General features: G+C 32.2%; 1 protein-coding gene across 1 annotated transcript; it reads right to left on the bottom strand.

Annotated features, from left to right (window-relative positions):
- Window positions 1-6,579: 6,579 nt before the first annotated feature.
- Window positions 6,580-7,533, bottom strand: LOC108989311 (uncharacterized mitochondrial protein AtMg00810-like). The gene has a single exon (XM_018962868.1). It carries the CDS (start codon window positions 7,531-7,533, stop codon window positions 6,580-6,582), a length of 954 nt encoding a protein of 317 aa, XP_018818413.1.
- Window positions 7,534-16,773: the final 9,240 nt, after the last annotated feature.

The following is a 16,773-nucleotide window of genomic DNA, read 5'->3' as shown; positions in this document are numbered from 1 at the left end:
AAGAAAGATTGGTGCTTTTATAGTAGATGGGGACTTGGGACCTTTGGGCCGGTCGGTCACTCTCACTTCTTGGCGCGTGCTTTACCTAAATGACCGAAAATATATAATAAAGCATTTACCGATTCTCGATGAATAAGGAATTAAGCATCAGTCATCAAACCTTAACATAATTCGTGAAGACTAATTTTTTTAATACCTTCTACTAAAAAATAAATTAAATAAATATTTTCATAAAAAGATAAAATAATGGCGTGAGACCCGCACAATAGTTCTCAGATCTTGCAAAGGGGCCAATCCTTTGATACGAGAAGTTTATGGATCTTGATTTTAATATTGATCATTTAGGATTTAAGGTTCTTTAGATTGGTTGGGGATGATTGATGTTGGAATTATTCTTATTTTTATTTTTTATTATTTTATGCTAATCGACGAGAAGGCCAAGTGGAGGCTTAGGGAATGCAGGGGTAGAATCAATATAATTTTATTTAGATTCTAGTTTAAATTTTCAGTTTGAGTTACATTTATAATTTTAACTCACTATTAATTTACATTTTTAAGTTCGGATATCATTTCTATTAGAAAGCATTAATAATTTTTTATATTCATGAAAAGAGCATATTTATATTAAACTTCGAAAAATGCTAATATGCCGTCTAATTTTGTCCTCTCATTTTGACCACTTATTTATTTAATTTTTTTTTACTTAATGGTTAAAAAAGTGACTTTTAATGTACTGACGTATTTTTTATTTTTTAAAACATTTAAAGATATTTAAGAAATATGAAAAGAAAATGAACAAAAAAATAAAGTATAAAATATGTATTAATAGGCATGTCTAACGGTCAAAACTGGAAGGTACACTAACATCACACTTAAATAAAGGTGATACCCGCACCATACGGTGCAGTGACACCCCCTCCCCGCCCACTGCCCCGCACCATGCAGGGGGAGGATTTCCAACGCCGCCCCGGTACTGGGGGTGGGGTTGAAGCCGCACCCTGCTCAACCTAATGACCTATTGGGTCTATAAATTTTTTTTTTGTCTAAAAATTTTTTTAGACCCATATTATAATATAATTAAAATTATAAATTAAAATTTATACATTCAAAAAAAATATAAACTTTTTATAATTGTATTTTGGATTGCTTTGGCACAGTAAGTCTCATATTAGTTAAATATAACTATTGTATTATCTTAACTTCTTATATAAAGGTTAACCTAACAAGTTAAGACAATCAATTAACTTGAATTCAATTTCAAGTTTTTATATTAAATATGGAAGGTGCGCAGAACGGGATGTGGGGAGGGGTCCTGTTGGGGTCAACTCACCCCCACCCCTGCTAAAGATTTTTTATGTAGGGCGGGGGCCCTGTCCCCTGCATGGGCCTCCGCTGCTCACTCCTACTCTTAAGGCTATGTTTGGGTACCAAAAGTTCCTTAACACTTTCCAAGTATTCTCGTACTTTTGAAAATACTTCACATGCCAAACAACTTAAAATACTCTCAATGGGACCCACAAACCCACTTCAATCTCTACTCATAACTATTCACAAACATTCTATAATACTTATCATTATTACATATAAATAAAAAATAAAATCACTATAATATTTATCACTATTAAATATAAATAAAATAAAATCACTATAATATATAAATATAAAATAAAATCACTATAATATATAAATAAAAAATATTTATCACTATTATATATAAATCAAAAATAAAATCGCTATAATATATAAATAAAAAATAAAATCACTATAATATATAAATAAAAAACAAAATCGCTATAATATATAAATAAAAAATAAAATCACTATAATATATAAATAAAAAACAAAATCACTATAATATATAAATAAAAAATAAAATCACTATAATATTTATAACTATTAAATATAAATAAAAAATAAAATCATTATAATATATGAATAAAAAATAAAATCACTATAATATATAAATAAAAAATAAAATCACTATAATATATAAATAAAAAATAAAATCACTATAATATTTATATATATTAAATATAAATAAAAAATAAAATCATTATAATATATGAATAAAAAATAAAATCACTATAATATATAAATAAAAAAATAAAATCATTATAATATATAAATAAAAAATAAAATCACTATAATATTTGTCACTATTAAATATAAATAAAAAATAAAATCATTATAATATATAAATAAAAATAAAATCACTATAATATATAAATAAAAAATAAAATCACTATAATAAAATAACTATAATATATAAATAAAAAATAAAATCACCAAAATATATAAATAAAAAATAAAATCACTATAATATATAAATAAAAAATAAAATCGCTATAATATATAAATAAAAAATAAAATCACTATAATATATAATAAATAAAAAATAAAATTACTATAATATTTATCACTATTAAATAAAAATAGAAAATAAAATCATTATAATATATAAATAAAAAATAAAATCACTATAATATATAAATAAAAAATAAAATCACTATAATATTTATCACTATTAAATATAAATAAAAAATAAAATCATTATAATATATAAATAAAAAATAAATTCACTATAATATATAAATAAAAAATAAAATCACTATAATATATAAATATAAAATAAAATCACTATAATATATAAATAAAAAATAAAATCACTATAATATTTATCACTATTAATATATAAATAAAAAATAAAATCACTATAATATATAAATAAAAAATAAAATCACTATAATATATATATATAAATAAAAAATAAAATCACTATAATATATAAATAAAAAATAAAATCACTATAATATTTATCACTATTAAATATAATAAAAAATCATTATAATATATAAATAAAAAAATCACTATAATATATAAATAAAAAATAAAATCACTATAATATATATATATAAATAAAAAATAAAATCACTATAATATATAAATAAAAAATAAAATCACTATAATATATAAATAAAAAATAAAATCATTATAATATATAAATAAAAAATAAAATCACTATAATATATAAATAAAAAATAAAATCACTATAATAAAATAACTATAATATATAAATAAAAAATATTTATCACTATTATATATAAATAAAAAATAAAATCACTAAAATATATAAATAAAAAATAAAATCACTATAATATATAATAAATAAAAAATAAAATTACTATAATATTTATCACTATTAAATATAAATAGAAAATAAAATCATTATAATATATAAATAAAAAATAAAATCACTATAATATATAAATAAAAAATAAAATCATTATAATATTTATCTCTATTATATATAAATAAAAAATAAAAACACTAAAATATATAAATAAAAATAAAATCACTATTATATATAAATAAAAAATAAAATACTATAATATTTATTACTATTATATATAAATTAAAAATAGAATCACTATAATATGTAAATAAAAAATAACATTACTATAATATTTATCACTATTATATATATAAATAAAATCATTATAATATTTATCACTATTATATATAAATTAAAAATAAAATCATTATAATATTTATCATTATTATATATAAATTAAAAATAAAATCATTATAATATTTATCATTATTATATATAAAAGTAAAATAAAATCACTACAATATTTATTAATATTAAAAAATCACTATAACAAAATCATTATAATATTTATTATTAAAAATCAAATCACTATAATATTTATGGGACCCACACATTTTTCAACTACCTACTCAAAAGTCAACAACTCAACATACTTCACACATCCAAACAACTCAAAATACTCTTAATGGGACCTACAAACTCACTCCAATCTCTACTCATAACTATTCACAAATATTCTTAACAGTTCTGAACATTTTTCAACTACCAAACGTACCCTTAAACTTTTGAGACGAAGTGTAACATTAAGTAGAAAAAAGAACTATATTACCCTTAATTTAAATTTTATCATTTACAGCCATTTTAATTGGTATCAACTATGACAACTCAAGATAGATGGTGACACGCACGCGCCTAAATAGTCGTGGTTTTGTGATCTTTACTATTTTTTGCCATGGATAGGAGGTGTGTTGGAGTGCGTGCCATTAGGAACTTGGGAGTTAAGGGCAGGTTTGGGACCAAAAATAAAACATAAAATTCTCATTTCATCATTACATCTTTTTCAAATTTTTATACAAAATATAATAAACAATTCAATTTTTTCAAATTCCAATACACATTTTTCAAATTCCAAAATAATAATAATACTAAAACTTAATATTTTAAACTTCAAAACAAAACACAAAATTCTCATCTCACCCCCAAACCGACCCTAAGTCTATCCAATTCGTGGAAACAGGTAGTCATTTGGTACGCATTGCGTGGTATTAACCAATACCAAAGTAGGTCAGATGCCGTTGGATGAGATTGGTCAAGGCCTCTTCACCTTTTTTTTAAGGGAAAAAACTCTAGTCTTACCGCTGGTCCGCTGGGGCTACCGCTGGTTTTCTTTTCTTTCTTTTTTATTTATTTATTTATTTAATAATTAATTAAATATTTTTTAATAATATTATGATTTTCTTTTTAAAAAAAAAATTAATAACATTAGAGAAATACATATAAAAAAAATTAACTAGCAGGAGGTTCCAACTATGAGAGTAGAAACTAGAACCACCCTTCTTTTTTAACCCGATTGAAAGCTCCCAATTTCTTTAAAATAAATATTTTTATCTAGCTAACACGTTCCTTGTAAGCCTATTATAATAATATTTTTACTAGAATAATCGTATATATAATCTCTAAAATGTTAAGTTGAGTTGAGATAAATTGAATTTTTTATAAATAGTTATGAGTTGAAATAGTGGAGTGAGTTTTATGGAGCTCTCCTAAAATGAGTTTAAATATATTTAAATGTTAAAATGAATTTAAATGTATTTATAAGAAGTTAAAAAAAATTGTGAGTTTTCTTAATTTTTCTTTTTTACTTCTTAAATCTTTTTTAATATAAGTCTGGAAATAATTATTTATATTATTGGATTCATATAAACTTATTAATTTTTTTTTAATCTTTTATTATTTTAAAAACTTACCATGAATGATATGGGCAGACAATAGTTTTTTTTTTTGAAGAAAAAAGATATTGATGTTTCACAAATTGTATCCACTTCTACCGTTAAACCGAAATTAAAGTACTGTGTACATTCTCCTAAAATAATATTTAGAGTTTAACTTGTAGAAGATGTTAATATAGCTATAAAATGGATGATGATTTTAATTTCTCTTACATATTAGTGGTAATATTAATAACAATTGGTGGAATATTTAGTATGAATGTGATCATTTATGACTTTTATTCGTGAAAGAACACCTAGTTAAATTAACATATTTAATATTATATACCTTTTTATTATACAATCAAATTGCAGTTGGCAAGATATATATATATTTTTTTTCATGTATATTTTTTTTTTTTTACTTTTTTTCAATTAAAAAAAAAAAACCTTTTTGTATGGTTCAACCCCTAATACTAGAATCCTGGCTCTGTTCATGATTTGTGTTATCAGTAAATGAAAATTAAATAATGTATCTTAAGACAAATCTTCTTAAATAAAAAGTAATATGTCTAATCAAACTCTTAATTTTATTTGAAATTAGTAAACTAAAATTAGTAGTCATTTGGTTTTATTAATACGCTTCTTTTTTTTGTTTTCTCAACATATATGCCTTTTTAGTTTCATAACTTAAGGATTCATAAATGTAAATAAATTAGATGAGGGAAGGATTAGTCTCCTCTGGTTTTTTCTCTCTAGAGAAAAATTGAGGTGGTGAGTGGAATTTCCTGCTAGTGCTGGTAGCGGCAACAGAGGTGGATTGTGAGTGTGTTGTTGATAGCGATGGAGAGTATACAGGAGGTGTGGGGGAATTTACGTTTGAGTGAAGAAGAGGGTGGTGAAATTGTTTTAGAGGATGGCGCAATATCATAAGTTTAGAAAAAAGGAGAGAGATGTTTGGTTGGGAAGATTTGTTCAGATCGTCGTATTAGCAGTAATGTGGTGGAGTCGATGATGGCAAAAATATGGAGGCTTAGCAAACCTGCAAAGTTCAAGGAGGTGTGTGCGAATGTGTTTATTCTCACATTTGAAACTCATGCTGATAAGCATAAAATTCTTGATGGGAGATCGTGGTCCTTTGATGGGAGTCTATTGGTGATTGATGAGTTTCAAGGTTTTATTTAGCCGAGCATGATGAAATTTGAATCTGCTTCTTTTTGGGTTCAATTTCATAACATGCCTTTGGTGGGGATGAATCCGAAGTGTGGTGTCAACTAGGCAGTACTATCAAGAACGAAGAAACCCTAGAAGGCAAAACGCATTCAAGAAGCCGAAAATCATCAAAAAGCAAATTGAGTTAAACATAAATGGTACAAGTATTTATACAAGGAAGAGAAAGTCTATTTTAACCCTGCTAATGACCAAAGACTAAAATGCCCTATAGACAGTAAAACATAAAATACAATGTAAAACATAACTGTACACATGTAAAGAAATAATTTACGACTTATTTAATAAATTTACAACTTAATACCCCCTTCAAGATGGAGAGTAAATAGAGCAAACTCCCATCTTGGAAATCAAGGAGTAAAACTGCTGAGAACCCAATGGCTTGGTTAAGACATTAGCAAGTTGATGTTGAGATGCAAGATGAAATGTTTTGATGATTCCAGCTTGGAGCTTGTCTCGAATGAAATGGCAATCGAGCTCAATGTGCTTTGTCCTTTCGTGAAAAACGGGGTTGGCAGCGATGTGAAGTGCAGCTTGACTGTCACAAAAAAGATGAGCACTATGAGAATGAGGAATATGAAGGTCACATAAAAGAGTTAAAAGCCAAACTATTTCACAAGTGGTGGACGTCATGGCCCTATATTCAGCTTCAGCAGAAGAGCGAGAAACAATTTGTTGTTTCTTACTCTTCCGAGAAATCAGAGAGCCACCAAGAAAAACACAAAAATCAGTGGTTGATCTTCTGCCATCGGGACAAGAGGCCCAGTCTGAATCTGCAAAAGTTTTGAGAGTTAGATAAGTATGAGCTGGAAAGAAAAGACCAAAACCAGGAGCATTTTTTACATATTGTAAAATCCTGTGAGATGCTGTCAGGTGAGGCATTCTAGGACGATCCATAAACTGACTAAGCCTCTGAACAAAGTAAGATAAATCTGGTCTTGTGAGAGTAAGGTAAAGAAGTCTACCAATCAATCTTCGAAATACTGTAGGGTCAGGCAACAAGGCACCAATATCTTTACTGAGTTTTAAATTTTGCTCTATAGGGAAAGAAACTGGTTTACAAGCTAAAAAACCAGCGTCTTGTAAGATTTCAAGAGCATACTTTCGTTGGCACAGTGAAATTCCACGAGATGATCTGGCAACCTCTAAGCCTAGACAATATTTGAGGGGCCCAAGATCATTCAGCTTGAATTTTTCATCAAGTAAATATTTCAAAGTACTCACAGATGTCATATCATTACTGGCAATCAAAATGTCATCCATATATACCAAAAAAGCAATAAAAGTGGGACCATCAGATTTGGTAAACAGTAAATAATTAGATCTGGATTGCACAAAACCCAACTCAAAAAGAGTGGTAGAGAACTTAGAAAACCATTGTCGAGATGCCTGTTTGAGGCCATAAAGGGACTTATTCAGTTTGCACACTTGGGACCTCCTTTAATATGGAACCCAGGAGGTAATTTCATATATACCTCTTCAAAAAGATCACCATGTAAAAAGGCACTATTGACATCAAGTTGAATAAGATGCTAATTTTTTACAGCAGCAACAACCAGTAAAGTTCTAACAATGGTCATTTTGGCAACAGGAGAGAAGGTTTCAGAATAATCTAAACATTCTTTTTTTGTATAACCTTTAGCAACCAGCCTTGCTTTATAACGTTCCACAGAACCATCAGCTCGATATTTTATTTTATACGCCCATTTACAACCAATAGGTTGTTTATTATGGGGTAGAGGGACAACATTTCAGGTATTGTTTTATTCTAAAGCAGCAATCTCAGCAGTCATGGCATCTCTCTAATGAGAGTGTTTGACTGCTTGATGGTAGAACTCAGGTTCAATGTTAGCAGAGATAGCAAAAGTAAAAGATTTATGAGCAGGGGACAGGTGATCATAAGAAATAAAATGAGAAATATCATATTTAATAGATGAGGGAATGTGACCTAGTAGAAGAGCTGATTGAGAGTGGGCAGTGGAGGAATTACAATAATAATTCTGCAAGTAACCAGGAGCACCTCGGATTCGAGTGGATCTTCTTGGGGATAAAGGTTGGGAAGGTGTATTTAAAAAATCATTTGGGAGAGAAGCGTCAGTAGGTGAGATATTAATAATAGGGGAAGAAGCTTCATTAGGAGGAGTTGAAGGGACATTAAACATGTCAACATTGAAGGATTGAGTAGGAATAGGGAGAGGAAGATAGAAAGAAGGAGAAGGCAGGTCATTATTGGAAGACTTAAAAGGGAAAATAGTTTCATAAAAAATTACATGGCGAGAAATAAAATATTGATTTGTTGTTAGATCATACAATTTGTAATCCCTGATCCCAAAAGGATAACCAATGAAAACACAGAGCCTAGCTCTCGGGTCAAATTTTGTTCTCGCCCTTTGTAAAGTAGATGCAAAACATAAGCAACCAAAAATCCTTAAATGATCATAGGAGGGAGAGGAGTGACACAAAACTTCAATAGGAGATTTATTGTGAGTAATGGGAGAAGGTAATCTGTTAATTAAATAAGTAGCTGTTAAAACAGCATCACCCCAAAATTTAAGAGGTAAATGAGATTGAAACAATAAGGCTTGAGCAACATTGAGGATATGTTGATGTTTTCTTTCCACAACATAGTTTTGTTGTGGAGTTTCTACACAACTATGGTGGTGGAGAACACCTTCAGAAATAAGGTAGGAAGACAAAAAATTCACTACCATGATCAGTACGAATTTTTTTTTTTTTATCTTAGTACCAAACTGAGTTTTAATCATTTTGAAAAAGGTTTGAATGAGAAAAGAAACTTCAGATTTGTGCTTGAAAAGATAAGCCCAAGTAGCCTTGGTACAATCATTAACAATGGTTAAAAAAAATTTATAGCCTTCAATAGTTGGGACTGAGAAGGGTCCCCAAACATCACAATGTATAAGGTCAAAATGAGAAAGATTATTAGAATTTGGAAATGGTAACTTTCTCTATTTAGCTAATGGGCAAACAACACATGTATCATTAGACATAGTCAAATTAGGCACCAATTTATGCAAAAAGGACATTCGTGAAGCAGATGGATGTCCTAAGCGACTATGTCAGAGGTGAAACGATGATTGTTTAGAAGAAGTAAAACAAACAGATGGTAGTAAAGTAAGAGTCTCATTACATTGATTATTTGAAAAAATTAAAGGTAATTGAAGGGAAAAAGGAATCCCTAGTTGTTGTAAAAAATAGAGGTCTATTTGTTGTTTACCCACTTCAATCAGCCTCGAGGTGATCAGGTCCTGAATGAGACAAAAGTTAGAAGAGAAAAAACAAGAAATGTGAGATTGTGTGAGTCTACTAACTGAAATTAATTGAAATTGAAAAGTTGGCACACAAATGACATCTTTAAGGGTGAGATGTTCAGTAAGATTAATAGTGACAATATGTGTAACAGTAACATTTTGACCATTAGGAAGTTGGACAGAAGTATTTTGAACAAGAATAAAAGATGTATACAGACTAGTAGAGGGGACCATATGGTCTGTGGCCCCTGTATCAATTATCCAACCAGAGTTATAAGCAGTACAAGAAGCATTATTAGAAAAATGAAAAGCATAATGTGTAGAGGAAACAATACCAGATAAGGAGTGGGAAGAAGCTATGATGTTGACCACATGGCTGAAATCATCAGGCTTAGGCTGAGGATTGGAAGCTATTATAGACAGTAACTGCTTATATTGTGCCTCAATCATGGAGAATGGAGAGGCTGCGGAAGTGTTGTCATTGAGAGCAACAGTGTTGGCCGTGATTGGCTGCGGTGGCTTTTGCTTGTATCCCGGAGGAAAACCATGTAGTTTATAGGATTTATCAATTACATGACCATCTATGCCACAATATTTGCATACTGGCCTATCTTTTTTTTGAAAAGACTTTGTAGATCTTAAAGAATCAGAGTTAGCAACAAAAGCATCAGCATCAGTAAGGAAAGGAGGAATAGAGATTTCTCTCTATTGCTCTTCCTGAAGAATAAGGGAAAAAACTTTGTTGAGAGGCGGTAAAGGCTCCATTAACAAGATCTGAGCCCTAGCCGAAGAAAAAGAATCATTAAGTCCCATGAGGAACTGCAAAATGCGTTCCTATTGAACATAAGAGTTCAAGAGAGTGACAACACCACAAGAACACAATGGAAACAGTTTGTAATTAACTAATTCGTCCCAAAGTGCCTTCAACCGCATAAAATACGCACTAACAATAAGTTGTCCTTGAGATAACGATGAAATGGATTTCTGGATTTGAAAGATCCGAGGTCCATTTTTTTGAGAGAACCATTCCTTTAGATCAGTCCAAATCTCAAAAACAGTGATAACATATAACACTAGCAGAGATTTCAGGGGAAACAGAGTTAAGCAACCACGAAATTACCATATTATTACATCTTAACCATGAATGGAAAAGAGAGGCAGTGGTGGCGGGTTTAGTAATCATACTGTTGATGAACCCTAACTTGTTTTTGGCAGAGAGAGCCATGTTCATGGAGCGAGACCAAGTGTGATAGTTGTCGCCAAGGAGGAGCTGTGTGACCAGAACAACCCCAGGGTTATCGCTGGGGTGAAGGAAGAAAGGACTCGCAACATCAGGGGAGGAAGAGGGAGGAGGCGGAGAGGGGGTGGATCTGGTGGCGCCATGAAAAGAGATGAAGAATTTCAAAAGACTGCTGATACCATATAAAAAACGAAGAAACCCTAGAAGGCAAAACGCATTCAAGAAGCCGTTTGGGATTAAAATCATCAAGAAGCAACTTGAATTAAACGTAAATGGTACAAGTATTTATACAAGGAAGAGAAAGACTATTTTAACCCTACTAATGACCAAAGACTAAAATGCCCTAAAGACTGTAAAACATAAAATACAATGTAAAACATAACTGTACACATGTAAAGAAATAATTTACAACTTATTTAATAAAGGGAAATGCTATGCATCAGCCCCACACCAGCACACACTTCACATCACTTTTTTTTTTTTTTACACTTAATAGGTTGAGTGTGTGCTGGTGTGGGGCTGATGCAAATATTTTTCCTTTAATAAATTTACAACTTAATAAGTACAATGGGAGTTGTTGAAGATGTGGATGTAGAGGATGATAACGTAGGGTGGGGATGTTTTTTGAGAGTGAAGATTAGGTTGGATCTTTATCAACCTTTAGCTCGTGGGAGAACCATTACATTGCATGGGGTGAAGTATTGGATCCCCATGCAGTATGAAAAACTCCCTCGCATCTGTTTTCAATGTGGCAGGATTTTGCATGTAATAGATAAATGTCCAAACCAAACCATGGAGACAAATACTCAATTTGGATCTTGGTTGCGTAATGATCGAGGGGGAAGAGACGTCGTGATTCTGTTGTTGGGAGGTTTAGTTATGGGGATAGTAGCAATAGAGGTGATTAGGGATTGAAAAAGGTAGAGGATGGTGGTGCTGGTCAGGTTTGAGTATCGCCGATGAGTTTCACGAGCCTAAAGTCTAATGACAAAAACTGAAGGGCAGAGAATCTCGGTGGCAATCATGGTAATAGTAATGACAAGGCTTTGTTCCAGGAGAAGATTGGGGACGTCTTAAATGGGACAATTTTGAAGGATAGTGTAATTGTCAAGTCTACTAAAATGATGGAAAATGAGGTAATTACTATTGTTGGCAAGTCAGATCTTGAAATTCAAAAGGAAGATGCGGTTATGCAGGAAATGAATACTGATGTGCCTAATGTCATGGCTAACAATTATGGGTTGAGTCTAACTGAACCTACTATGCATAATCTAGTCCATAATAAGGGGATGCAAGCCCAAGAAATTCGATCTTCAAGCCCAACAACCATTTCTAGTCCATTGAAGAAAACAACATGGAAGAAGAGAGCAGGAGGCCTAGGTAACAATTTTGTTTCTCAAAGGGTGGTTTTGAAAAAAAGAAAAATGTATTTGGAGTAAGGAAAATAGTGAACATGTTGATGCAAAACTTGCTAAAAAAAGTAAATTGCTTATGAGTAGCTCTGATGTTGCTAAGAAGGTAGAAGTTGGTAGATGTTCAACATTGAGATCGGCAGAGGCTGTTAAGCAGCCCTGTCGGAAGCAATAATTCTTCTAAGTTGGAATTCTCGTAGGCTTGGAAACCCACTGGGAATTAGAGTGCTTCGTGACTTAATCAGAAGAGAAGGTCCCAACATTTTATTTCTTCAAGAAACTCGTTTACAATCTAAAGTGGTGGAGAAGTATAAGTATAGTTTGGGTTTTGACAATTGTTTGGCTGTGAGTAGTGAGGGTAGAAGTAGGAGTTTAGCTTTGTTTTGGAATAAAAAATTTCAACTTACGATTCTTAATTACTCAAAGTTTCACATTCATGCTTTGGTTACTAATAATGATCATGATTCTGCTGCTTGGTATTTGACTGATATTTATAATTATCTTGAGGCTTCAAGAAGACAGGAAACATGGGATATTATTAGATCTTTACAAGTCAGTGTAGGCTAATGGTGGTTGATGATGGGGGATTTTAATGAGATATTTAGTAATCATGATAAATGTGGTGGTAGGGATAAATCAGAAAGACAAATGAGGGCTTTTAGACAAATGGTAGATGATTGTGAGATGCAGGATTTGGGATTTATTGGAAATCAATTCACTTGGTGGAATGGTAGGGAAGTGCAACACAGTATTGGTGAAAGGTTCGATCGTTTCTTTGCTAATATGCATTGGAAGGTTCTAAATCCTATGGCAGAAGTTTACCATTGTGTTGCTCCCTACTCAGATTATGTGCCTATCATTCTAAAGAAGCAAGATGTTAGTAGGCAATGTTTTAGCAAAAAGATTTTTAAGTTTGAGGCCATGTGAAATGACGAACCAGATTGCAGAAAGGTGATTGAGCAAGCTTGGATAGGGCTTATAGGCACAAGGGATTTGACAACAATCATGAAAAAAATACATACATGTGGGGAAAAACTAACTATTTGGAATAAAAATAATTTTGGCAATGTAAGAAAGAATATTGAGAAGGCAAGATTGAATTTATAGATGCTGCAACAGCTGGATCCTTGCTGTCATATGAGAGATGAACACAGAGCTGCAAGATCTAAGTTATAGAAGTGGTTAGAAAGAGAGGAATTAGTGTGGAAGCAAAGAGCAAAAGTCATGTGGTTGCAAGCAGGGGACAAAAACACATGTTTCTTCCATAGTAAAGCTTCTCAAAGGAGAAAAAGAATCTGATAAAAGGTGTTAAGGACCTTGCTGGTGTTTGGCAGATTGGGGACATAAGGGATAATGTAATTGTTGAATAGTTCACAAACTTGTTTAAGTCTTCTGATCAACAAGGTCATATTGATTTTTTGGAGGAACTTGTAGGGAGGGTTAGTCAAGACATGAATGACGCTTTAACTAGAGTTTTTACTACAGAAGAGGTGAGGTTGGCTTTGCAACTAATGGACCCTACAAAAGCTCCTGGCCCTAATGGTATGACTCTTATTTTCTATCAAAAATTATGGGGTGTTGTGAATATATATGTGATTGAACCAGTTCTAAGTGCACTCAAGTCTGGGCAGTTTCAAGCAGGGGTTAATCACACTTTTATCACGTTGATTCCAAAAAAGAAAAAGCTTGAGGAGGTATCTAATTACAGACCAATTAGTTTATGCAATGTTCTTTACAAGCTAGTATCAAAAGTTATTGCAAATAGACTCAAAGGCATATTATCTTTTTTTTTTTATATAAGTAAAAAATTATATATATCAAAAGAAGAAATCAAGTACACTGAATGTATACAATAAAACACATTACCCAAAATGACCAAACAATCCCATGGAAAAACAACCCAAAATATACCAGACCCGACCCCAACCCCAACCCCAACCCCAACCCATTGTTTCCCGTAGAACTAAAACTCTACCCAAACACTCAACCCTAACCCCTTGATTCCCATTTTCACAATGCCCTCCCTTTAGACTTCCCTCTAGTTGAGCTACCATCCTTAGCGTCATAGTTGATTGCCCAAAAAAGACGTTGTAACTCCCTGCTTTTCTTGAAACTTGATTTGGTTTCAAATGCATTGCTTGCCTCGATCGTAATGATTAGTTCTTTAAATTGATCTTCACATCCTCCATGTGAGATTCCCACAAACTGCTGAATCTCGTTAACTTTAGGTAAAATCCAATCCGCTATTGGAGGAAGATAGACCAGGGGAGTAACATTATTCTTAGACACAGTATCCAACTGCACTCCCGACTCTACACAAGGCACCAATGCCAAACCCATAGGTTCTCCAACAACTCTATTGGTTCTCTCTATTGGAGATTCTGGGGTGACAGCAAGTCCCTTCACCTTTGGAGTGATAGTGGATCCTATATCTCCTTCAGACCTCGGCAGTACACCATTTTCCTTCAACTCTAACGAGGGAACTATAGTTTCTTCGGGGACCAAGGTTGTAATACTGACTATCGGTCTATCCCGTGTTACATGAGGTGAATGACATTCCACTGATGTATCTACGCCAATACCCAATGTAGATCCCGCTTCAAATAACTCAGATTTCCTTTTGATCTGCCATACTCTCCTAGATCTAGTTATAGGGATAGGGTCGAATCCGATCTTCCGTTTTCCTTTTTATGAGTTTAAAGAATTCGAGTCTATATTGTTACTTATAACCATGTTGCCTCTAACTAAAAGCCGGTCAATTTTCGTAGACAAGATAGTTATCGCTATCTTCAACTCGCCAAGTTGGGTTTTCATTTCCTTTAAAAAATTGTACATCTCGACAAATTGGTCTTGAGGCATGATTTGCAGTCCCCCATCACTCTGAACCCCCGAAGCCTGACCCGTCTTTAGAGCTGCCGCATAGGATCGCCTCGCCATCAAGGATGTACTTGGGTCTTTATACACCTCCAAGTTCTCCCTCTCTGCCATGCCATCTACATGTCTGCTACGCGACTCCCTAACAGAGCCATGTCCTGCAACACATTATCCTTCCAAACCATCACTCCCTTTCTTGCCAAAGGAAAAATCACGCAACACCTCCCCCATCCTTCTCCAGCCACTACTCCCTTCCTCAAGAATGAAAATGTGATTTCACCAACTCAAGCAGCTTTCGTTCCTAGGAGGCTTATTACTAATAATGTGTTAGTTGTATATGAAATGGTTCATTTCTTGAGGCAGAAGAGAAAGGGCAAAAATGGCTACATATCTTTAAAGTTAGATATGAGCAAAACTTATGATAGAGTTGAATAGAGTTTTCTTGAAATGGTAATGTTAAAGATGAGTTTTAATGAACAATGGGTTCATTTGGTGGTGTTGTGTGTAAAATCTATCTCTTTCTCAGTTTTAGTTAATGGAAAGCCTAAAGGTCCAATATTTCATTCTCAATGGCTGAGATAAGGGGATCCCATATCCTCTTATCTTTTCTTACTATGCATAGAGGGATTGATCTCCCTTTTAAAGAAAGCTGAGAGGACAAAGCAAATTGAAGGGCTAAGCATTTGCATATGAGCACCAAGACTAAATCATCTTCTTTTTGCATATGATAGTGTTCTTTTTTGCAAGGCTAATATGGTGACTAATTTATATATTCAACACCTGCTACAACTCTATGAGCAGGCCTCAGGTCAAAAAGTGAACAAAGAAAAAACCTCCATGGTTTTCAGTAAGAATGTGCTTCATAGACAACAACATGAGATTCTTAGTTTCTGGGGGTACAAAGCCATCAACAGTATGAGAGATACCTTGGTCTCCCTCCTATGATAAGGTATTTTTAGATTTGAAACATAAAGTGTTGTCAAAATTGCAAGGGTGGAAAGAAAAATTGTTGTCTCAAGGTGGTAAAGAAGTATTGATTAAAGTTATTGCTCTTTCTATATACACATATACTATGAGCTGTTTTAAGTTGCCTTCAACCTTATGCCCTGAGTTAGAAAGTATGATGGCAAACTTCTGATGGGGTCAATGGAAAGAGGAAAAAAGAATTAGATGAATAAGTTGGAAGAAGATGTGTGAGACCAAAGGAAATGGTGGAATGGGCTTCAAGGACTTTCAGACTTTTAACATGGCACTTATTGCAAAACAACGCTGGAGAATTATGACTGAAGAGGATTCTCTGTTGCACAAAATTTTTAAAGCCAAATATTTCCCTAAGAACATGTCTCAAGAAGCTAGAATAAGAGTAAATCTCTCTTTTGTTTGGAGAGGAATTTGGGAGGCTAAAGAATAGTTGTTAAAAGATTGTCGATGGAGAGTGGGTGATGGAAAGTCTATTAATGTTTGGACTGACTATTGGTTGCCACAGCATAAGCTTATTCCTAAACTTGCAGAAACTGATTTGGTTCATCAACATGATACAGTTGAGTGCCTCATTGATAGAGAAACAAAGTGGAATGTTGTTAAGATTCAAAGCTTAATTCCTGCACAACAAGCAGCAAAAATCTTCAAAATTTTATTGAGCTCAAAACCTGCAGTAGATTGTTTAATTTGGGAACATGAAAAAAGTGGTGTGTATAGTGTTAATAGT

This window comes from Juglans regia, chromosome 12 (genome assembly GCF_001411555.2).
Source record: "Juglans regia cultivar Chandler chromosome 12, Walnut 2.0, whole genome shotgun sequence".
NCBI lineage: Eukaryota > Viridiplantae > Streptophyta > Magnoliopsida > Fagales > Juglandaceae > Juglans > Juglans regia.
The sequence above is the reverse complement of the archived record's forward strand: the minus strand, read 5'-3'. Positions and strand labels throughout refer to the sequence as shown.